Source organism: Hippopotamus amphibius, chromosome 1, assembly GCF_030028045.1.
Source record: "Hippopotamus amphibius kiboko isolate mHipAmp2 chromosome 1, mHipAmp2.hap2, whole genome shotgun sequence".
NCBI lineage: Eukaryota > Metazoa > Chordata > Mammalia > Artiodactyla > Hippopotamidae > Hippopotamus > Hippopotamus amphibius.
Window position 1 is genome coordinate 74,153,619 of NC_080186.1, and position 23,733 is coordinate 74,177,351.

At 34.0% G+C, this 23,733-nt stretch overlaps 2 protein-coding genes across 10 annotated transcripts in view; one reads left to right on the forward strand and one right to left on the reverse strand.

Moving 5' to 3' along the window:
* ANKRD13C (ankyrin repeat domain 13C) overlaps nucleotides 1–14,835 on the forward strand; it is a 73,785-nt gene extending 58,950 nt beyond the window's left edge. For 3 of the 4 annotated variants that reach the window (XM_057716397.1, XM_057716417.1, XM_057716407.1), the window contains 4 exons: nucleotides 692–771; nucleotides 1,991–2,089; nucleotides 4,655–4,755; nucleotides 13,030–14,835. In XM_057716397.1, the coding sequence (XP_057572380.1) occupies nucleotides 692–771; nucleotides 1,991–2,089; nucleotides 4,655–4,755; nucleotides 13,030–13,160 (411 nt within the window). In that variant the 3' untranslated portion in view covers nucleotides 13,161–14,835. The remainder of the gene's footprint in view (nucleotides 1–691; nucleotides 772–1,990; nucleotides 2,090–4,654; nucleotides 4,756–13,029) is intronic. The other variant, XM_057716423.1, reaches the window with a different exon arrangement.
* Nucleotides 14,836–19,118: 4,283 nt separating this feature from the next.
* Nucleotides 19,119–23,733, reverse strand: part of SRSF11 (serine and arginine rich splicing factor 11) — a 47,975-nt gene continuing 43,360 nt past the window's right edge. For 3 of the 6 annotated variants that reach the window (XM_057716449.1, XM_057716456.1, XM_057716488.1), the window contains 3 exons: nucleotides 21,160–21,276; nucleotides 20,635–20,773; nucleotides 19,119–20,529 (listed from right to left, as the gene is read on the reverse strand). In XM_057716449.1, the coding sequence (XP_057572432.1) occupies nucleotides 20,332–20,529; nucleotides 20,635–20,773; nucleotides 21,160–21,276 (454 nt within the window). In that variant the 3' untranslated portion in view covers nucleotides 19,119–20,331. The remainder of the gene's footprint in view (nucleotides 20,530–20,634; nucleotides 20,774–21,159; nucleotides 21,277–23,733) is intronic. The other 3 variants (XM_057716471.1, XM_057716464.1, XM_057716479.1) reach the window with 3 other exon arrangements.

Consider the following 23,733-nt stretch of genomic DNA (forward strand, 5'->3'; position numbering starts at 1 on the left):
CCAAAGACAGGGTGTAAGTTTTAAAATCAGATATGACCTTTACCACTGTTTGTTGATCTCCCTTTTTAACTTCCCTCCCTAGTTCAAATCAATCTAGTGTTTTCACTATTAATTCTCTCTGTCCAAAATATTCTTATTTTATTTTCATTTAAATTTGAGTCTCAATTCTCTAGTCTCAATTTATTGTCTATAGAAAATTGCTGTCTTTTCTGAACCCCTGTATTACTCAGTGTTTTGTAAGCTCATTTGGTCTTTAAATCATTTAATATTTCGTATTCCTGATTAACTGTTCGTGTCTGTGTGTATTTTTTCTTTCCACTCTGAATTGTAAACTCTGTAAAGTCAGGATAGGTTTTTATACTTCTCTGTAGTTTCCATGTTCAGCATCTAGCATAATGCCAGAAACATTTTAGATGATTAAAACATTGAATGGATTTTACTGCTTTCATACTTTTTATTTGAGATTTTTAAAATGATAATAAATACTACTGATGTTTAAGTCACTATGTTAGTCTCAGAATAACCTGTTAAAGCATTATATTGAAGAGATTAAGTAGATTGTAGTTTATCATATGTTTTAATTTTATATTTTTAAAAATATGGTAATTTTCTTTTCTCCCTCCATCTTGGTCTCTGTCTCTACTTCTCTGTCTCTCTCTTTCCCTTTGTTTGTTTTTTTATTTTTTGCCAGCCGATTCGAAGACAGTCCCTTACCCCTCCTCCTCAGAACACTATTACATGGGAAGAATATATATCTGCTGAAAATGGAAAGTAAGTGTCGTTTTTGTTTGTATATTCTTTGGTTTTTAGAAAAAACAATTTTGTAAAAACATGCATATGTGAATATTTAGGCATAAAATTTTTTTACAGAGAATTATTAGTATAGTTTTCTCTGAAGCAGTTCTTTTTCTTTTTAAAAATATGGGTGAAGCAGGATGAGGGAGAATTATCCCAATTACATTCTCTCTGAATAAGTTGTAGAGCCTTCTTTTTACATCCCTTTTGCCAATTTATAGACACCACAAAACCTATAGGACATTATTCTAAGGAAATATGAAGACTTGCCCAGTGCAGGTGCTTATTTGAGTTTTTTCACTGTATGATGAACGTTATATTCTGTTATTATCCAGAGTCTTTTGCAAGGTATGTAAGGCCACTCATTGTTTATCTACTTTTTGCCTTTCCAGGCTCATCTCCTGTCATCATCCCTTTGTTGCAGCCTGTGCCACATTGCTTCTTACTATGCTTACCCAAGACATTTGCTTAATGTTATATTGCTAATACTTAGTAGAGTACCTAGTACGTAGTTTGTTTCTAGTAAATATATATTGAATAAAAGCATGATGAATGAAAGATTTATTTTGAATGAATATATAAATAAGAATTTTCTGGCTGACCGTGCCAAAGAAAGTACAGTCCTTTGTAAAAGATATTCTTTTGATGGAGAAGAAAATATTCTCATGCTTAGGAAGGAGGTTTTTTTTTTTTTTAATGTTGAAAGGTTTATTGTTATAATTTTTCTAATTTCTCTAAAATGTTTCCATCTTATAATATTCTACAATTAATATAAAATTCTCTATTCTTTACATCACTTTTTATTGATCAGGGCTGAGAACCATGGATAGTAAGAGATTGAATTGAATAAGTGATTTAAAAGATATAAAATGATAATTTTAATTTTTTTTCTAGGGATTTGCTTTGTTAGTAAAAATAGTGATTATTAAAATTTAATGTGAAATTTTCTGGGTTTTGATCATTTTCTTCTGAACTTTTATACTTTGCTATTTTCTTTTTCTTGTTATCCTTGTCTCATTTATTATACATGTCTCATTCACTTTTAGCATAATTTTATTTCTATCAGAGTGAGAAATGTTGAAATACTAATGAATGTTACTGGAAAATAACAGATTCTTTTTAGGAAGATGATAGCATGTGGAAAAAACTTCCTAATATTTTCTTTATTTCTTTTTTTTTTCCTTTTTCATTTTAGAGCTCCTCATCTGGGTAGAGAACTGGTGTGCAAAGAGAGTAAGAAAACATTTAAAGCCACAATAGCCATGAGCCAGGAATTTCCCTTGGGAATTGAGTCGTAAGTTTGTTACTAACTGCACAAGTTTATGAAAGAAGCTATTAAACTCTAAAGGCTATAACAATATTTGCATCTGGGTGGTGCATTTGAGGCCTTTGAACTGCAAACGCAAATAGCCATTGCTTTGACAGTGTGTTGTGCTCCCTTCTAGAAATTTTCCAGCTCACAAAATATTAACGTTTTATTTTAACCAGATAAATTTTTGAATAATTTTTTTAATATTACAAAAGTAGTACATGAATACATGTTTATTGTAAAAAATCTAACAGTATGGAAATTTATAGAACAAAAATGGCAGTTTCTTTTCACCTCAGGTAAATAACAGATAAATAACTGCTGTATTTTTGTCTAGATTTTTTGTAGTTTTTTTTGTTGTTGTTAGCATTTTTTTTTATAAAAATGAGGAATAGTCTATATTTTGTTGTGTTAGTTCCTTTTTTTTCTTTTAAAAGTGAGTTATCTTGGAGTTCTTACAATAATTACATTATTATCTATCTTTTTCTTCTTTCCTTGGTATTTTGTAGTTTGATATACTGCCATTTATTTTACCATCCCCCTACTGATGAACATTTTAATTATTTGTAGTTTGTCACCCTTATAAACAGTACTCCAGTGAACATCTTGAATATATCCTGCCAAACTTGTATTCATCAGATGCTCATTAAAAAAAATCTATTTGGAGAGATGGGTGGAATGGGAGGTGGGTAGCTAGAGCCGATCCTGACAGAACTGTAACTTTAGGCATCTCACTAAAGTAGGGGATGAATTGAAGCCCTAGGCTTTCCTTCCTGTATCCTTCCACTTCCAGTCTGGCCTAATACATTTAAAAAAAATTACCATGGAAGAAAGCAGGACCCTTCTTTTTCTATAAATTCTGTATACATCTCATACTCCTCAACAGCCAAGCTTTAGAAGAGTAGATAGAATTTGGTATACAGTCCTCAAGCTATTGATCAAAGAGGGAAATAAATAGTTCTCAGAAGATGCAGGAAGGGAATCAGCCATACATACAAATCTGCATAATTTGTCATATCTTGGATCCAAATTACTCCAAGATGCACCAGATATATACTCTAATGAAGAAGAAAAATGTGGCAAATTATAAGATGCCACCAATTTCAGGAGTTGTCCCAATTTCAGAGATGTTAATATATGAAAAAACAAATGGGTGTCTTAGAATTTATAAAATGTGGCAATTATAACCATTCCCCATAAAAAAAGTAAAATAAGGAACATAGCATGAAAAGCCAGACACAGAACTCATTCTAGAATAAAATATAAGTCAAAGAACAGAAGAAAATTACTTCTAAATACTATAGGAAAACATAAAAAGAATAGGAAATTGGTAAACTAGAGCATTCTAAGATAAGACAATAAAATGAAATGGAAAGGAGATTGTAAAGCTTAGGAAATAAATTAAGCAGTAAATAGCACTACTGCAAAGCAAATACATTAGAAACAACAATGAACAGAATAGATGTGACCAAAGATTAAATTTTGATAGTTTATAGTGAATCTAATGAAAGAAAAGGTTAAAGGAATTTGAGAAGTAATATTTATGAAGGAGAGTGTTTCAATATAAGGATCATTGCTATTCCACTTAAATAGAAAGCCGCCAAAATGTAAACAAGATAGTATTCAAAATATGATAGAAGAAAATTTTTCTGTACGGAAGAACTAAATCTGTAGCCTAACATTAGGCTCCAAGAAAAATTGATAGAGAAGGATTAGTAACAATGATTATCCTGATTAAACTATTGTATTTCAATTGGTAATAGAGAACTGTAAAGGCATTCAGATGAAAAGGGGTAAAAAACAGCCTGTTCTTAACATGTTTTTCACATCTTGACATTGCTGAGGCAAAGAAGGTGTGACCTGATAGTATATCTAGGTAAGCTGTCATTTGCATATCAAGGCAATTGAAAAGGACACAGAAGAATTCAATAAATATAGCAGCCATGGGCCCTTTTTGAAAGAAAAATACTACTACTTGAAAATGAAATTCATCCAGCCAAAGCATAAAAGGAGAGGTTATAGTTTAATGACCAGTGTAATACTGAATGCTTAGAGACCTTGTGAAATTGTTGTTAAGAGGGAAAGAGTATAAACTGAAATTTTATGCCAGTCAGATTTCCCTTTAAGTATGTAGAAAAGAAACTCATTTATCAAATCTATAAGAAATCAAGGAATAATAAGCACATAAGAGCCCTTCACATGTGTAAAAATGACAGTGAAATTCCAAACAGTGAGGTTAATTAAAGAAGTCGGGAATTTGTAGACTTCAGGAAGAAGACTAGTGTAAGGCTTGAATCTGCTGAAATGTATATCTAAAATCAAACAACTGTGGAAATTATGGCTGCACAATAAAATGTAAAAGTTATAAACTTTGACACAGTGAAAAGAATAATAAAACAAAAAAATCAGGAGGTAGAAGATATCACTTTCTCATCTTTAATATCTGGAAGTCAGTAATACTGTATAAATTTGAAACTAGTTATAAAACAACATAAGGACATTTATGAAATAAAATCAATTTGAAAAATTGTTTCTCCTTCCATTTTTCAGATTATTGAATGTTTTGGAAGTAATAGCTCCCTTCAAGCACTTTAATAAGCTTAGAGAATTTGTTCAGATGAAGCTTCCTCCAGGCTTTCCTGTAAAACTAGGTAAGAGAAAAATTTTCATATAAGTTCAGTGTCTATTAGAAATATGGAGGTGTTTACTAACATATAATAAGAAATATGCTTTGAAGGAAAATGGATTTCCTAGTTTATACTTTATATGGTTTTTCTGTAATTACATGCATTGATATTCATGTTTTGTCAAGCATATAAAGTGCCTGATGAAAATCTAATTATACTTGATTTAAATCAAATGTAAGGGATATGCAAATATTTCATTCAAGAGGGTGTGGGTGAACTTATTAAGCACTGTGATAATACATTTTTTTAAAGGTATTTGCTTCTTACTCATTTTTACTTTTTAAAAATTTTTTTATAGCTTATTTATTTATTTATTTTAATGTATTGGCTGTGTTGGGTCTTCGTAGCTGCACGCAGGCTTTCTTGTAGTTGTGGAGAGTGGGGGCTTCTCTTGTTGCAGAGCTCAGGCTCTAGGCATGCAGGCTCAGTAGTTTCGGTGCATGGGCTTAGTTGCTCCGAGGCATGTGGGATCTGCCCAGACCAGGGCTCGAACCCATGTTCCCTGCATTGGCAGGTGGATTCTTAACCACTGCGCCACCAGGGAAGTCCCGTGAATTAAAATTGATTTTAAAACATGTTCTCAATATGGCATTCTAGATTTCCTTTGTGATGTAAAAGCACTGGGAACCCGGTAAGATTCTAGGCAGAAATTGTTAGAAAACTAAAGGAAACAAGAGCTGAATGTTTGAGCTATGGATCATTACATGAGCATTTCTGCAGAAGCTTAAAATCCCACTGTAATTGTCTATAGCCAGAAAATAGTTCAAGTTTGGACACTCTTCTATATATTTAAGAGGCACAGTGACCAACTAGAATAGAGGACAAGGATTAAATATATGAAACTATTACTGTAATCACATTTTTTAAAGTCCCAAACCCAAGTCAAACCTCACCATACAAGTTTTTTATGAAAAAGAAATACTTTGATTATATAGAAAGGAAAAAAGTCTACAATATTTTTTTGCAGGCATTTCTCTGATATAGAGTCATATTAACAAGGGATTTATAATTTTTTGCTTTTATACTTATAGTTATTGGGAATTTGCTTACCTATTTCTCTCTTGTTTCTTTGTCCTTCTATCAAAATGACCCTATAAAACTCCACTCCTAGATCAGTTTAATCTTCAGTCATTTCTGTTTCTCTATTTAGGCTAGAAGATATAACCAAGGGGAAAAATTTGGATACTGTTGTTAACACAATATACATGTTTTCAAAATCAGCCAGAGCTTTTTTTTTTTCTTTTTTTCTTTTTATTAGCCAGAGCTTTAAATGCTGATTTTGAATGATCTTTTCTCTGATTTGCTGCTTCTCTCATTCTGCTTTCAAAGGCTAAATTTGAACTTCCTTCACCAGTCCCCATCCCCTTTCCCTGCCACTGCTTCCCCCCACAATCTAGGCAAATTAATTTTTAGTTACAAAAAAAGGCCATTAGAAATGAGACCTCCTTCATTGCTCCCAACCTCTCATACAAACTTTTCTGCCCCAAGCCCTATCTTTTTCTCCATCTTTTCTGTCTCAGTGGAAGTGGTGTCCCTTTTCTTAGCTTGATTACTCTTTTCATTTGTACTTTGGATGTGTTCTCCTTCCCACTTTTTAAAAAAGCTTGCTGTATCAGTTTCCCCAGATTTCTGCTTTATCTTCCAACTCCTTCTGTACAGCCTTTTCCCTCCTAGTCATTAGGCTTTGTTCAGTTCTTTCTCCTTTTAAACGTCAGCCAATCTAGGAAGTTCCTGGATGGCCAGCTGATTAGGATTCTGAGCTTTCACTGCTGTGGCCCGGCTTCAATCTGTAGTTGGGGAACTGAGATCCTGCAAGCTGTGCGGTGTGGCCAAAAACAAAACAAAACAAAACAAAACAAAAAACCCCAGACAAACAAACAATCAGGCCCAGGGAGGTGAGGGTAAAATGGCCAAACTTCAGAAATAGAATTCAACCGATCTAATAAGACAATCCCTTTACCTCCATCCACCCTACCCAGCACTTGCCTTTAATCTTTGCTTTTCATAGCCACGTTGCTTGAAACTAATTTTATCTCTTCATTCTTTCTACTTATAGTTATATTATAAATGGGGAAAGGTGAAAGGACATTATATATAATGTATACCTACAGCAACCACTAAAGAAGGTGTACAAAGAGATATACTCAGAGACACTATAAATAAATACAAATAAAATTCTAAAAAGTAGTCATGTCGGGACTTCCCTGGTGGTCCAGTGGTTAAGACTGCATGCTTCCACTGCAGGGGGCGCAGGTTCAGTCCCTGGTCAGGGAAGTTCCACATGCTGTGCGGTGTGGCCTAAATAAATAAATAAATAGTAGTCATGTAACCTACAGGAAGACAAGAAAAGAAAAATACATGAAGAAGAGAGACAATAAACAAAAAAACAGAAACAAAAAATGAAACAGCAGAGTTAAGTCTTAGTATATAAATACCCCGTAATTTCATTGTGTAAACAGTCTAAATAGACCATTTAAAAGATATAGATTGGAAAAATGGATTAAAAAAACATGACACAACTACATGCTATCTTCAAGAAACTCCCTTCAAATATGATATTGGCAAGTTGAAAGTGAAAGGATGGAAAAAGAGATATCATGCAAACATTAATCAAAGGATAACAGGACTAGATATATATATATATATTAGGACTAGCTATATTAATATTCGATAAAGTAGATTTCAGAGCAAAGAAAATTACTGGGGGGGCATTATATAATGATAAAGGGGTCAGTCCGTGAAGAAGAATAACAAGCTTAATTGTGTATACACTGAACAACAGAGATGCAGGATAGGTGAAGCAATAACTGAAAGAGGGACTTTCCTGGTGGTCCAATGGTAATGACTCCACCTTCCAATGCAGGGAACTTGCGTTTGATCCCTCGTTGGGGAACTAAGATCCAACATGCCATGGGGCAACTAAGCCTTTGAGCCACAATTACTGAGCTCATGTGCCTCACCTAGAGAGCCTGTGTGCCACAAACTGCAGAGCCCATGTGTGCTGGAGCCCGCATGCCACAGCTAGAGAGAGAAAACCCACACACCACAACTGGAGAGAAGCCTGCATACCAAAATGAAGATCCCACATGCTGCAACTAAGACTCAACGCAGCCATAAATAAATAAATAAATGAATGAATGAATGAATGAATGAATGAATAATAAAATAGATATACTAAAACAGAAAAAGAAAAAAAAACTGAAAGAAATGAAAGGAAACATAGATTTTCAATTTAGAGTCTTTAGCACCCTTCTCTCAACAGTTGATACAACAACTAGAAAGAAAATCAGCAAGGATATTATAGAATGGCTCTACAACACCATAAACCAAAGCACCTAACTGGCATTTATAGAAGAGTTTACCCAACATCATAATACACATTTTTTTCAAGTACTCATGGAACATATACCAAGATAAGCCATATCTTGGGCTATAAAACAAACCTTAATAATTGAAAAAGAATTGAAAAGCAATCACAGTAGAATCAAACTAGAAATTAATAATAGATAACAGGAGAATCTCCAGTTTCTGGTATTCTCTTATGCACTCGTCTAAATAATTTATAGGTCAATGGTGAAATCTCAAGGGAAAAAATATATTGAGCTGGATGAAAATAAAATTACACGTCAAAATTTGTAGAATATAGCTAAAGCCATGCTGAGAGGGAAATTTATAGCACTAAATGCATACATTACGAGAAGAGAAAAAGTCTTAATAATCTAAGCTCCTCATTCAAGAACTTAGAAGAGCATATAAACCCAAAGCAAGCAGAAGGAAGGAAACAATAAAGAGTAGAAATAAATGAAAGAGAAAACAGAGAACAGATAGAGGAAGTCAGTGATACAAAGAGCTCGTCCTTTGAAAACAGTGATAAAAATCAGCAAATTTGTAGCATGACTGATAAAAAGAGAGAATGAAACAGCATAGCATGACAGATCCTTTAGAAATCAAAAAGGATAATAAGTGTAATAATGAATGAAAGAGGGAAAAAAGGCATTCAGAGCAGAAAGGAAGACATAAAATTTTCCCTAATTGCAAATGACATGATTCTATGAGTTGAATCCCAAAGGTTCTAGAAACAAACTAGAGTTAATGTGTTCTGCAGGATGGTAGGATAAAAGTTAAACATACAAGAATCAGTAATATTTTTGTATGTTAGCATTGAACACACTGACACCAAAATTAAAAATTTTTTATAAGTATGCAAAAAAGGAAATGGGGTAAATTTAACAAAACATTTATAGTACTTATATGCAGAAAATTGTACAACACTGATGAAAGAAATCAAAGAAGATCTAAATAAATGTAGAGACATACCATGCTCGTGGATTGGAAGATTCAACATAGAGAAGATGTTAACTCTCCCCAAAGAGATACATGGGTTTAACATAATTCTTATCACAATCCCAGCAATATATTTTTTTTTTTTTGTAGAATGAGAAAAGATTATTTTAAAATTTACATGGGATGGCAAAGAAACTAGAATGTCTGTATTGGTTTTCGAGGGCTGCATAACAGAATACCACAAACTGTGAGTGGCTTAAACAATAGAAATTTGTTGTTCACAGTTCTGGAGCTAAGCAATCTGAGATCAAGGTGTCAGCAGGGTTGGTTCCTTCTACAGGCTGTGAGAGGAAATGTTTCACGCCCCTCCTCTAATTTCTGGTGATTTTTTTTTTTTGGCTTGTAGAAGCATCACCCCAATCTTTGCCTTCATCTTCACATGGTGTTCTTTTCCTGTATATGTGTCTTTGAATTTCCCCTTTTTTGTAAGGACACTAGTTATTGGGTTGGGGACCACTCTAATGATTCTTAACTTGATTACTTCTGCAAAGACCCTGTCTCAAAAAACAGTCACATTCTTAGGTTTTGGGGGTTAGGACTGAAATAGATCTTTTTTGGAGGACAAAGAATTCAACTCATAACAATAGCCAAAACAATTTTGAAAAAGAATAAAGTGTGAGTAATCTGTCTACTCAATTTCAGTATTTACTATATAGCTTCAGTAATCAAGACTGTATGGTATTGGTCGAGATATAAATCAACATAAGAACAGAGAATCCAGACATAGATCTTTATAAATATGCTCAACTGATTTTTGATAAACATACAAAAGTAGTTCAATGGAGGAAAGATAGCCTTTGCAACAAATGATGCTGGAGCAATTAGACATGCAAAGGTGAAAAAAATGAACCTGCACCTAAATCCTACAGCTTATACAAAAATTAACTGAAAATGAATCATGGGCTTCAATTTAAATGTAAAATAAAACAATAAAACTTAGGAAATAAACATAAAAGAAGTTCTTAGGGATCTAGGTTTAAGCAAAGAGTTCTTAGTCTTGAGAGCTTGTTTGGAGGTTCTAGCAGGGGAGCGCAGCTACTCGTATACCCTTGACCGAAGAACGGTCCTCCTCTATCGGGGAAGGTCGTCCTCTTCGACCGAGCGCGCAGCTTCGGGAGGGACGCACATGGAGCGGTGAGGGAGGAAGGGGACACCCGCCTAGCCAGCCAGATCAGCCGAATCAACCCTGGCGATCAATGGGGTGACAGATGTCGCAGCCAGATCGCCCTCACATCCAAGAGTTCTTAGTCTTTACACCACAAGCATGACCCATAAAAGAAAAAAAAATCAATGAGTTGGACTTCTTCAAAAGTAAAAAAATCTTTGCTCTGTGAAAGACCCATTTAAGAATAAAAAAGCACAAGAACGCTTAAAATTCATCAATAACAAAATAAGCCAATGAGAAAAGAGCAAAAGACACAAAGAGACATTTCACCAAAGAGGATATATAAATGGAAAACAAGCATAAGAACAGTGTTCAGTATCATTAGCCATTAGGGAAGTGTGAATTAAAACCACAGTGAGATATCATTATATACAGCTAACAGAATGGCTAAAATAAAACACTGAGACAACTCCAAATGTTTGTGCAGATGTGAGGAAACTGGATCGCTCATACATTGCTGATGTTTATGTAAAATGGTACAGCCATCCTGCTAAACATTTTAGCCGTTTCTTTAAAAAAACAAACAAACAACCACCCAACTTCCATGTGTTCAGGCAATTGCATTTCTAGGCATTTATCCCAGAAACATATATTTTCACACAAAAACCCATATACAAAAATAAGTTTGTAATAGCCTCAAGCTAGAAACCACCCAGTTGCTTGGTGCAGATTCTCTTCATCTCTTCCACTCTGTGTTTATTATTGATATTCATATTGTTAAGTCTACTGGACACTCTTATCTGACTTAACCTCTCCCAGATTTGACTCTTTTTGTGGAGTCCTTGTCCCAGTGTATGCTGGTTGTTCCTCTTCACGTTTCCTCCCACCTCTTTGATAGAGTTCTCTCTCAATTTTCTTCCTGTCTGACTGCGCCTTCTGGAGCACCTCTCTCCTATTACTCTTCTCACCCTACATTATATTCTCATTACATCTGCCTAAACTTATGCCAAAACATGTTACTACTAAGCTCACAACCATCCACTGGCTTTTCATCTCATCCCGAGTGAAAGCCAAAGACTTTTTCTTGACCTAAACCCTACTTGATCTGGCTGTTTCTCCTCAGAGCTTGTCTTCTGCTAATCTTTCCTGTACTCATTCGGCTGTAGCCACTGTGATCTAGCTGTTCCCAGAATAAACTATACCCTTTCATTTTAGGGCTTTTTTTTACTTATTCCCTCTACTTGGAATTTTCTTCCTCTAGGCAACTGTGTAGTTTGTTCTCATCTCAGGTCTTTGCTGAAAGGTCACTTTACTGAGGTTTTCCTTTGAACCCTCATCAAGAACTCTTACCTTCAACATTGAAATTCCCTATTCCCCCACTTGCTTTATTTTTGTCTGTATACTAAGTCACAGTTACTTTTTACTTATTTGTTGCTTATATCTCCCAACCAGAATGTAATCTCCATGAATTCATGACTTGTTTTCTCCTGTTTACGGGTGTATATCCAATACCTAAAACAAGGGTCATCAAACTTTTTCTGAAAGATCGTAAATATTTTAGACTTTGCAGGCCATGTGGTTTCTGTCACAACTATTCAACTCTTGTTGGAGAATGAAAACAGCCATAGACAATAAGTAAACCACATGTTGCAATAAAACTTTACTATGGGCAACGAAGTTTGGATTTCATGTAATTCTGTCTGCATGAAACATTATTCTTTGTGTGTGTGTTTTTTTTAAACTATTAAAATATGTAAAATCTTTTCTTAGCCCACAGGCCTTACAAATACAGGTAAGGCAACAGGCCTTACTTTGCTGACCTCTGAATTAGAGCAACATATTCACTTAATAGGCACAAATGAATGATCTTTTTCCCCATAAATAACTGGAAACTCTGTAATCTTTATGTTGATTTCTGTGTTTGTTTTGTTTTTTTGCTTTTTTTTATGGGTATTACTTTCTGCAGTAGAATACTAGGCTTGTAACAGTCAGACTTAGTTCATGGTATGCCTTTATTCTAGACAGATATTCAACTTAGCTTTCATAGAATCATTTCAGAGTTTTAAGGAAGCTTTAGAGTTTATTTTGTAGATGAAATCCTTGAGCCTCATAAGTTAAATGATTTGTAGAAATCAGAATCCAGGTTTTATAATTTGTGTTCTTTCCAACAAATCATATTAGGAATAAAACTGTGTGGAGTGATTAAAGTATTTGGCCATTTTTGATGTCAGATGTTTTACTCATAATTTCAGCTAGAAATGTATTTTATTTAGAAGAATATTAGGCTGTGGTGGTATGATATTATTCCAATTCTGAGATTATTTTTATCCTGTATATTTAAGTGATGGATTGTTTTTAGTGTTTTAAAACAAAAAAGGATGAATGTATTTCATTTGTGTTAAAAAAAAATCAACTCAGATTCAGAATATATACACTACAATCTGAAGAAAACATATCAGAATGCAAAAAGTACAAATGTAGCCATCCCTTTGCCCCCAAAAAAGGAAAAAATAGTCTAGTGGAATCTGCCATTATAGTTCTAAGATTGGGAAGCAGTGGGACCTTGAGTTTTTGATATAATTCTTGATGCCTTGGTGTCTCTCTCTCCTTACAAGTAGCCAAACTCTTCCCGTAAACACACACACTCAATATTAGACATATATTGGGATTTGTCTGGTCCTTGAATAACGCTTTTTTACATTTTAAGGCGTATAGATATCTCTAATAGTATTTTATAGTCTATAAATATCATTTCATTTTACAGTGTTATCATTGATTGTCCTCTCTAGATATACCTGTGTTTCCTACGATCACAGCCACTGTGACCTTTCAGGAGTTTCGATATGATGAATTTGATGGCTCCATCTTTACCATACCTGAAGACTACAAGGAAGACCCCAGCCGTTTTCCTGATCTTTAACTGACACGAAAATGCCAGTCAACCAAGGAAAGCTAGAGAATGCAGAGACCCCAGAAGCGAATTCAAATAGAAGGGACAAATGCTTTCACTGAAGAAAAGGGAATTATGTTGAATTGACACATCAGTGATATGATAAAATGAAGTGGGCCTCTAATAAGAATTTCAGCAAGTTTCCTGATGTGCCATTTTCAGTCTTTTTAAAAATATACATATTATAAGTGTAATAGGTTGACACCTTAATGACCCCAAGTCCTTCTTATGTAAAACAGCTATGAGTGCTGTGATTTGTTTTTAAAAATTTTTACACTTCTTGTTGAAATATATATGCATATAAATATATCTAAATCTATATCTAAAACACTCCTGGACCATTAACATAAATTAAATGTCTTAAGAGATATGAAACCCTTTTAAACTAGTCACCTTATATTCAAGGTGACCTTTATAAATATTCCTTCAAGCTTTGTTTTCATAAAATGTAAAGTATGTAACATTATGTATAGTTCAGTAATTTGAATGTTTGTTCAATACAATGAACTAGAAGGAATGCAGTTTTCTGTAGATGAATGAACCAAATGGTAACCATTAAACAATTGCATTTATATGTTGCAATACATTTCAGAAGGAGCGTTCACTCTGCAGGGAATAAGGTACCTCCTTTAGCACCTTAGTGCAATTCATTGTGGTGCTATTTGTTTTTACCTGAATTCTTTCTTCAATGGAAAATGTTTGTTACTAATCTTCCTTTCATAGAACCTCATTTTTTTTCCTAAACTTGAGTTTAAAAGTCCTTTTTGTGTCCATAAGGTACGGTTAGCATGCTTAAAGATATTCTTCTTCGAAATCTGAGCACTTTCAAAAAATTCCAGATTTTTAAACTTGCTTCTTAATAAGTGCACATCATTCTGATTATTTCATTTGTTTTTAGTGGAATATGGATGCATTTGTGTCAGTTTTAAAAACAATCCACACATTTTGGACATCCATACATACTTAATGCTTTCAAAATAAGGTAAAAACATTTTATATGCTAACAGAATATATTTGTTACAAGTTAAATTCCAGAAACGTACACAAGATTGACAACTCCTATTGTTTATTTTTTTAAGTCACAAGAAAATATTTGATTTTAGTTCTCTCCAAAGTGTTAAAATCATGCATTATTCATTTTTGCACTTAAAAATTTTTTCATACTTATTCCAAGATGGTTTGAAGGTCCAAGAATGAAAATAAATTAGGGAGAATAATGTATAACAGTCATAAAATGTTATGTTGTATTAAAGAGCTTAGCTGAAGAAATGTTTTTTAAATGTATCCTAAGAAATGTGTCAGAATGCATCTGTCAAGTTTTTTAGAGTGACCAGTAATTTAAACTTCTTCCAGGATTTTAAATGATTTGAATGAGTTTAGAGACCTTTATTGAAGAGATGATTTAAAAATCCAAAGCATCAACCATAAGAAAAATTTTATAATAAACATCTTTAAAGCTGCATCTTCCATGCTGATACGTACTACATTGCATATGTTGACATTTTATTAAATACATTTTATAATGAAGAAAGATAATCATAGTTAAAAATTCAAAGACCAGTTATTACCTTATGTGGGTCTGTTGAATTTTGTGGAAAGAGTGGGTTAACCCAGACTAGGTTTATTGAATAGAAGTTGATCCCTATTATTTTGGGAATGTTTGTTGATCAAGTGACCTAGAGATTCTATTATCCTGTCAAATGAGCATATGAGGTTTGAGACACTGAAAGGCAACGATCACTGTTGCTTTTAGGCTCCCTTACTTTGTGGGAATATGGTATACTTTCAGGAATATACTGCAGAATTTTTTGTAATTCAGTGGGAAAAAAACATAGTAAATTGCAGCTTGGGATTTATCAGTTTCCTTAAAGCTGTGACTGTTTTGCTGGGGTACACTGGAGGTAGGAAGACTACTGAAAACTTTTGCACTTAAATTTTGTTTTTAACTTTTTCATAAAGAATAGTAGAAACAGATTATCCATTCCAAAATGTCTTTGATTACAAACGACAAAGCAAATGTCAGTATCTTATGATGGTAAAAATAAGGAGTTATGCAAATAAACTTTTCACAGTATTAGTCTTTTCAAAATGTGCCTTTTAATCCAGCTAATGAATGAAGCTATATGCCGTGTTTCAAGTAAGTAGATAAAAACACTATATATTTTGATAGTCTTACATGGAAATCTGGATTTTGTAATATAGGTTCATAAAATTCTCTATGCCTTCCATTTGTGATTGAAAAAATTGTTTAAAGTTGAGGGACTATAAAATGGTTACCTCAAATGGCCATTAAGAAATGCTCAATATATCCCGCCACTAGTATGGTTTCAAAAGAATATAGGATTCTTATCTTTAAGAAAATGCCCTAGAGACAATTTGCTTTTGTCTGTAGACATTCATGTACAGAAAATCATCAAGCTTCATAAAAGGGAGGCATAAAGCTGATACTCTGATTAACGTGAGTACAGCTACAGATGATGGTCTGGAAATGAACACATTTCAGAGAAGCTGATAGCCAACAGAAGCTGAGAAACTATTCAGTTTTTCTCCTGCTTAGAACTGGTATTGAGCCCCACTCACACTAAGAATGTGTTTTCATAGTGTTATTCATGCACAGCTCATCATTCACATCTTGGGGAAGGGTGGTGAATAATGAGTGTTTAATGAGGCTTCCCCCTAGTTTTCACTAAGCCTACAGCAGACAAAGAGCTTGTTTCAAGGCCACAAAAGGACTAAAGAAATACTGAATAAATGGGTGCTTCCTTTTGCTCATTTGTTACTTTTCTTTGCCACAAAATGGTAAAGAAAAGGTCGTAAAAAACTAGGTGAATTCGAAGTCCTACTTGTAGTATGCTAGCCTTTAAAATTGAGCAAGAGAATTACTGATTAGTGTGGACACAATATGCCTATGCTGTTAACTCCAGAGAAAGGTATATTAACCATGTTTTCCAAAATTAACAAAATGTATCCTTACCAAAGTTGCTATGTTTGGGAACTTTTAAAGACAACTGACAATGAAACTTACCTCAGATAAATGGACAGGAGGTATTTAGTCACTTATAAAGACATTAAAACTAAACTTGGTATAAAAGCCCATTATTTGTATATTATGAATTAGCAAAAACTACTTTTGCAAAGCATTTTGTGTCAGAATTCTGGGCCAATAGTATCTTAGATTGCCATCTAAAAATGTCATCTCAGGTAATGATCACTTTTAGATCATGTGACCATCCTTGTAGTACTACCTAGTGATGAACTTTAAAAAGTCTTATAGCTTATTTTAGAACAGTACTTCTGGCCATAATGGCGCATATGGTACACGGAATTGTAATTTTCCTTTTGCCACAGCACCTAAAAACACTGAAACAAATATCCTAAGGGTTTTAAAGAAAGGTACTTGGCAATCATTCCTGAATTTGATGTGTTTTGCAGGTGAAAATGATTACATTAGCCTAGAGACTTTGTGTAATATAAAATACAAAAATAAGACTCACCTGTTACCTCCCATAGAATGCTTGGTCATTGAAGGCTGACAGTGACTGGCTGGGATGTTTTAAATAATGAACATGGGTAGTGTAGGAGTTTTGAAGTGAAGCAGAAATTATGTAGTTTATACACGTTGTGGTTTATCTGCTGGGTCTGCAGTTGTTTTAACACCTGACCCAAGTTCCAGCCCAACCTTGTGGGTTCCAGCTTATGGTTCCGACTTCTCACCCCTTCGACTATCCTTTTCTTGACTGCCTGTGGGCTTTAGTCTCCAGCATCAGGTTCACAGCACTGACTTTGAGACTATTTAAACCAGCTACCACAATTAAGGTCAAATCTCTAACACATCTTTTCAACTCGTCCTGCTCCCTGGATTGAATGCTAAGAACAAAACTACATGATGCTTGTCCTCCGAAACTTGATATTTAACACCTACTATAAATTTAAGTATATGAAGAATTTTCCCACCAGTAAAGAATTAACATGGTTCACGTGAGTTATTTTGCTAAATAATGTCTAAATGAATTATACATATACTTTGACATTATAAAATGAAAATGGGAACAAAAATAAAACCAACAGACAAAATCAACTCCAGAATTAGTCTTACTTAAAAACTACCCCGGCTAATAAAGCCTTAGTAATAGCATATTCTGGATGCTCTTAAAAGTATCTGTAGCATTTCCATATTTAAACTACAAGTACTTCATTAAAGAAATATTTATATAGGACAGGAGTGATATGCATTAGCTAGATTTGAGACAAAAGGAAAAGAAATCTCAATTCCAGTTTAAAAGATCTGTCAATCTTCAAACAGCATAGATCACTTAATCTGGTGCCCAAGTGAAGAAACGGTACTGTTTTGCCAGAGGAAAAGTAGGCCTGAGTAGGTTATATGACACCAAGAGCAGAACTCTTTTTAAGATGCAACTCCAAGTTAAATGTAAAATTAGTTTTCACTGTTCTAGTAGAAGCCCAGTTTGCTTTTCTACCTTCCACATAGAATCACTACCAGTAAGATTATTATCCAAAATCTACATTCACAAAAATGTAAAGGGCAACATAGCCATAGCTGCATGCAATTTATCTTAGCGCTTTTGATTACCCCAAACTAAATTTTCATATAGTTTTGAAAAGCTCCATAATTAAATAGCGGATACCACTTATTGCTGCATGCGCACAGGGCTACATTTTTTTCTACCAACTACTTTACAAGGTAGGTATCACTCCCATTTTATAGATAGGTAAATGAAGATAAGAAACACAGATCTCCCCAGCTGTAAATGAAGCTGAAATTCATGACTGGACTCTTACATAGCCACTACCTCATTCACTCATGAAGAATTTAAGCAAATAAATAGCACAGACAATTTTCTAACAAAACCACTTTTATTTTTTAATCATTTTTACTACCAAATACAGAACAAAACTCAGTGTGGAGGCAGTGTTCACTTGATTTCGACTGTTTCATCTGTGTTAAAGGCTTGTGTCCGGTGCAACCCTACCTTTCTGCATAAATGTTCACTGAAAAATAACCTAAGTATAGGCTCCCTTCATGATAGTGTCTTAAGTGGCACTATTTTAAAGCCAAAAATTTCTTAATCCCTTTTGAGAAATTAACATACTTTATACTCAGAGACTATAAGAGAGGGAATAGAATTTGAGTAATATTAGGCTTAACCAAGTGAAACTGCCAATATTTTACTTGTTTTTAACTTGCAAAAATGGCAATGTCATATGGTTCAATCTTTAAATTTTTTTCTACTAAATTTTTTTGGTAAGTTTAAAGAAATGTCATTTGCGTTCAACTTTGTGTTTAAAAATGTAGTGATTATCAGGACCAGTACTAGAATGTCTTACTCACTACAGACAAAATTCCTTTCCATAAAATCTTTAAAAAGTTACTACAAACTGTAAAAACAACGCTGGCTTACCTATACGGCATTTCAATTTTAAAAGTTAAAAAAAAAATTATACTCCAATTTGGATAACAGCTACAATTCCAAGTCTCATTTTCTCCTTAATCCCAGCCACTCAAACACAACTCATTTCATAAATGAATAAATATACTATTTAGTATTGTACAGTAGATACATACCATTGAGTTTCCATACTATTCCAGAAAAGTATGTTTATATTCACCAAAAATATAAATTTACTAGATATAGGTGGGATCATTTGTTTCTCCTAAAAGTTCATTGCTTTACTCAACCCAAGTCCTACATCCAAAATATAAGAACTAAAATTACACTTAGAAAAACTGTTATAGATAGAAATTAAACTAATTTTGACAATTCTAATGGCAACTAATCACTATAGTGATGGGTGATTTCATCTTACTACTATATTAAAGTATGTGGACTGAAAGGAGAAAGAATTTGATTTGTAAAATGAGTGAGGTAAATGCCATACAATCAACAACGTAAATAAATACAAATACGGTTTTACAGGAACATAAACATAAGTTTACGGGTTTTATTATCAAAGTTTTGTAAAACAATTTCAGAAACTGTACATCGACATGGCACAGACTGTAGCCTACTTTTGTTTTTACTGCACAAAAGTGAAGCTTGAAAACTCCTGTAAGAAAACAGTTGCCTAACTACTTTGCATTTAACATGGAATCACTGTGTGCATAAGATTACTACTGCAGTAACAGTAACACAAAATTTATTGGTTTTATACAACTTGAGATCAAATAAAAAGTACATTATCAAGTAGATTTGTCTTATTTTTAAAAGCATATGAAGGTCAATTTAAAATGCACTATCCCCCTTTTCCAACAATGAGATTAAAACAAATTAATAAAAGAGTGGAAAACTGAAAATCAGGGCAAGAGATATAACTCCTACAGATGGACTTCAGGATAGGCAGGTAGCTTTCACTGATGTAGTTGTGGAATAAATTATTTTAGGAAAAAAAATTCCCAAACACCTTATGAAAAAGTATACAACTCTACTTCAAAATATGCTATTTACTTACTGCCAAAGACAGTTTCATTTGAAATCTTGTTTCTGTAATTAAAGCCTAATTATAGCCATCAAAAAAGGTTAGTGCATATACAACCTTTCAAAGTTAAACAAAAGCCACAAAAATTTAGCCACAAGGCTTAAAGGATTATCTATTTCAAATGTTCATTTCCAGATGTAACTATAAGAATGTTAATTTGTCATGTCAACAAACAAGACCATAAGTAGATCCATCATGTTGGAGGATTTTAATGACATTTAGGATATTCCTGCCACAATTAACATGCAATCAGTGCATTCCCTACATGGCTCTATTATGGCAATGAATCAAATTCTAGAAATACTATAAGTGAACTTACTTAATAAAGGAGATCATACAACATAAACAATCCATGCCTGCTGTAGATGCATGCAGCTTTTCATTTTTTTATGAAGCAGCACCAGAATAGTAAAACTGCTTGGTTACTCCATCAGATTTCACCCTGTCAAGAACTGGTTACCCATGTATCATTTTTCTAAAAGCTTTTGGATGTAAATAACTAATACCAACATCAGGAGCTTTATAACCATTTATGACTCAGAGCTGTATACATCTAGGTTTGAGATGAACAAGTACAGCATTAAGAAATCACACAGAGGAATGACACTGATGCATGTATACAGTTGGATTCGCACAGAGGCAACACTCAGTCACTCATATCCATGTCTTCTTCATGATGATCATCCCCGTTCACTTTGGATTCTCTTAGTGAATCACCAGTTCCCTTTTCCACAGAACATTCTTTTGTTTTAGGAGAACCTGGTTCTGTTGGTTTCTTCTCCTCTTTTTTCTCTTTCTCGCTGTCATACCCCTGTTCCTCTTCATCGTAGTCCCGTGTAACCTGCTTTGCCAAGGAGAATAATAAAAGTAAACGTCTTCACAGGAAAATCACTTCTTTAAAGTACCAGCATCACCCAAAACACCAAAATAAGTTAGTTTGTAAACATACTTTTACATCTTTATCACTCTCTGATTTTCTTTCCCGTTCCTTTTCCTTATCTTTACTTTTCTTCTTCTTGCTTGTGGATCTTTCTCTTTCATCTCTGCCTCTTTCTTTGTCTTTATCTTTCTTCTTCTCCTTTTTATGTCTAGGATGACAGTAAAATGCTCACAAGATGCTTGAAACAAACTGCTCAAGAAGTCTCACCATTAATTGAATAGCAGTAAGTTTAAACTTGTTTTAGATAAGCTTGACCAAGTTCACTCACTATAAAGAGGACAGCAAAGATCCAATTTCAAGTCACTGTATACAAGCTGCATAGAAGTAGTATAGGGAAGACGACTATGACCTGATTATAAGTCTAAAGTGCCCGCTCCTAAGCAATGTCTATTATAACACAATCTCAAGTCATGCAGAGAATATATCAACACATTCTTAAGCACTTTAATTTCTGGAAGGAAGAAAAAAGGAAGAAAAACTCTAGGACAGTTCCTGAAAAACAGGACAGATGTAGTAAAAGACTGATATTCTTACCTCCTAGGGGATGGTGAGCGAGACAATTTTCTTTTGGGAGACCTAGGCTTTTTAGGAGATCTTGTGCCACTTCTGCTTCTTCGTCGTCGTCTCTCTCTAGAGCCACAAATGTGCAAACTAGACTTTAAAATACAGTATTATCCAAAAAATGCAGACACATCATAGCAGATGTGTCTGTGATAAAGCTCCACTAGAAACAGGATTCTGATAATGAAAGACCCATTCTGAAATACTGTTTTGACTTAAGAAGCAAATGAATAATAAACTGCAATTCTTTTTTGCAAACTATGTGCCTTTCCTTTATTGCCCTCAAGAAAACCCTAATTTTCTAGCAATTCTTCTTAAACACATTATGTCATCAAAACATTAGAGATCTTAAACTTGATGAAAAACTGATTAACGAAAGTTCTAGTTCAGGGAAAAACAGTCTGAAGCAAATTATTATTTAAGGAACCAGTTTTACATTCATTCAGTGGCCAGAACATGTACAGGATAATATGTTGTGTTATGGAAGACAGTTGCTAATAAAATTGAGAGACTGGGATTGACATATATACACTACTATGCATAAAATAGATAACTAGAAACTAACACAACACTGTAAAACAACTATACCTCAACAAGAAAAAAAATCCAAAATTACTTCTAAATCATTAGGTAAAATTTAGAGAACTAGAGTTAGTGGTAACACACAGATCACACTGATTTCTTGCTGTCTAGCAAACCATGTCCCCAATCCACCCCCTGACTTGAACAATTAGCTTTTTAAGATGTCCCTCACCTCCTCTCTCTCTAAATTTTGACTTAAAAAATTCTGCTTCTGGACGCAGATGCAGAGAATGGACTGGAGAATTCGAGGTTTGGGGGGTGGGGGGTGAAGGGGAAGCTGAGACGAAGTGAGAGAGTAGCACAGACATATATATACACTACCAACTGTAAAATAGCCAGTGGGAAGTTGCTGTATAACAAAGGGAGTTCAACTCGAGGATGGATGATGCCTTAGAGGACTGGGTCGGGGAGGGTGGAGGGGAGTCAAGGGAGGGAGGGAATATGGGAATATGTGTATAAATACAGATGATTGAACTTGCTGTACCTCAAAAAAAATAAGTAAATAAATAAAAAAATTCTGCTTCTGCAAAACAGATGGAAAGTTCCGCCGCGTTCTTGGACTGGAAGAAGCAAGGATCATAATTCCCAAGGCAATCTACAGACTCAATGCAATCTTTATCAACCTACCAATGAATGGCATTTTTCGCAGAACTAAAATAATTTGACTTCAGACTGTACTACAAAGCTACAGTAATCAAAACAGTATGATACTGGCATAAAAACAGACACATAGATCAATGCAACAGAATAGAGTCCAGAAATAAATCCACACACTTATGGTCAATTAATCTATAACAAAAAAGGCAAGAATATATGCTGGAGAAAATACAGTCTCTTCAGTAATTGGTGCTGGGAAAACTGAACAGCTACATGTGAAAGAGGGAAATTAGAACATTCTCTAATACCATATCCAAAAATGAACTCAAAATGGATTAACAGACCTAAATGTAAGACTAGATACTATAAAACTAGAGGAAAAGTAGAACACCCTTTGACATAAATCACAGCAATACTATTTTAGATCCATCTCTCAAAGGAAATAAAAGCAAAAATAAACAAATGGGACCTACTAAAACTTAAAAGCTTTTGCATAGCAAAGGAAATGATAAACAAAACAAAAAGACAACCTACAGAATAGGAGAAACTATTTCCAAACAATGCGAATGACAAGGGATTAATCTCCAAAATATACAAACAGCTCAATATCAAAAAAACAACCTAATCAAAAAATGTGCAGAAGATCTAAACAAACATTTCTCCAAAGAAGAAATACAGGTGGCCAAAAGGAACATGAAGATGCTCAGCACTGCTAAATTAGAGAAATACAAACCAAAACTACAATAAGGTATCTATCACCTCACACCCATCAAAATGGCCATCATCAAAAAGTCTACAAGTAATAAATGCTGGAGAGGATGTGGAGAAAAGCGAGCACTTTACACTGCTGGTGGAAATGTAAATTGGTGCAGCCACTGTGGACTTTACACTGCTGGTGGAAATGTAAATTGGTGCAGCCACTGTGGAAAACAGTATGATGGTTTCTCAAAAAACCAATTCTACTGCTGGGTGTACATCAAAAAGAAAAAGAAAAACAAACAAACAAAAAACCACCAAACAAAAAAAACCAAACCAAAGCAAACCAAAACCAAACCAACAAAAAAACCCAAAAATCCAATTTTGAGAAGATACATGCACCCCAATGGTCATAGCAGCATTTTTAAATTGCCAAGATATGGAAATTATGGTAAATGTTCATCAACAGAAGAATGGATAAAGAAAATGTGCTAAATCTGTACAACAGAATATTAGTTAAGCCACAAAAAAGAACGAAATTTTGCTATGTGCAGCAACATGGATGGACATGGAGTGCAATTAAGCTAAGTGAAATAAGTCAGACAGAGAAGGACAAATACTGTATGATTTAACTTATACATGGATCTAAAAAATACAACTAGTGAATGTAAC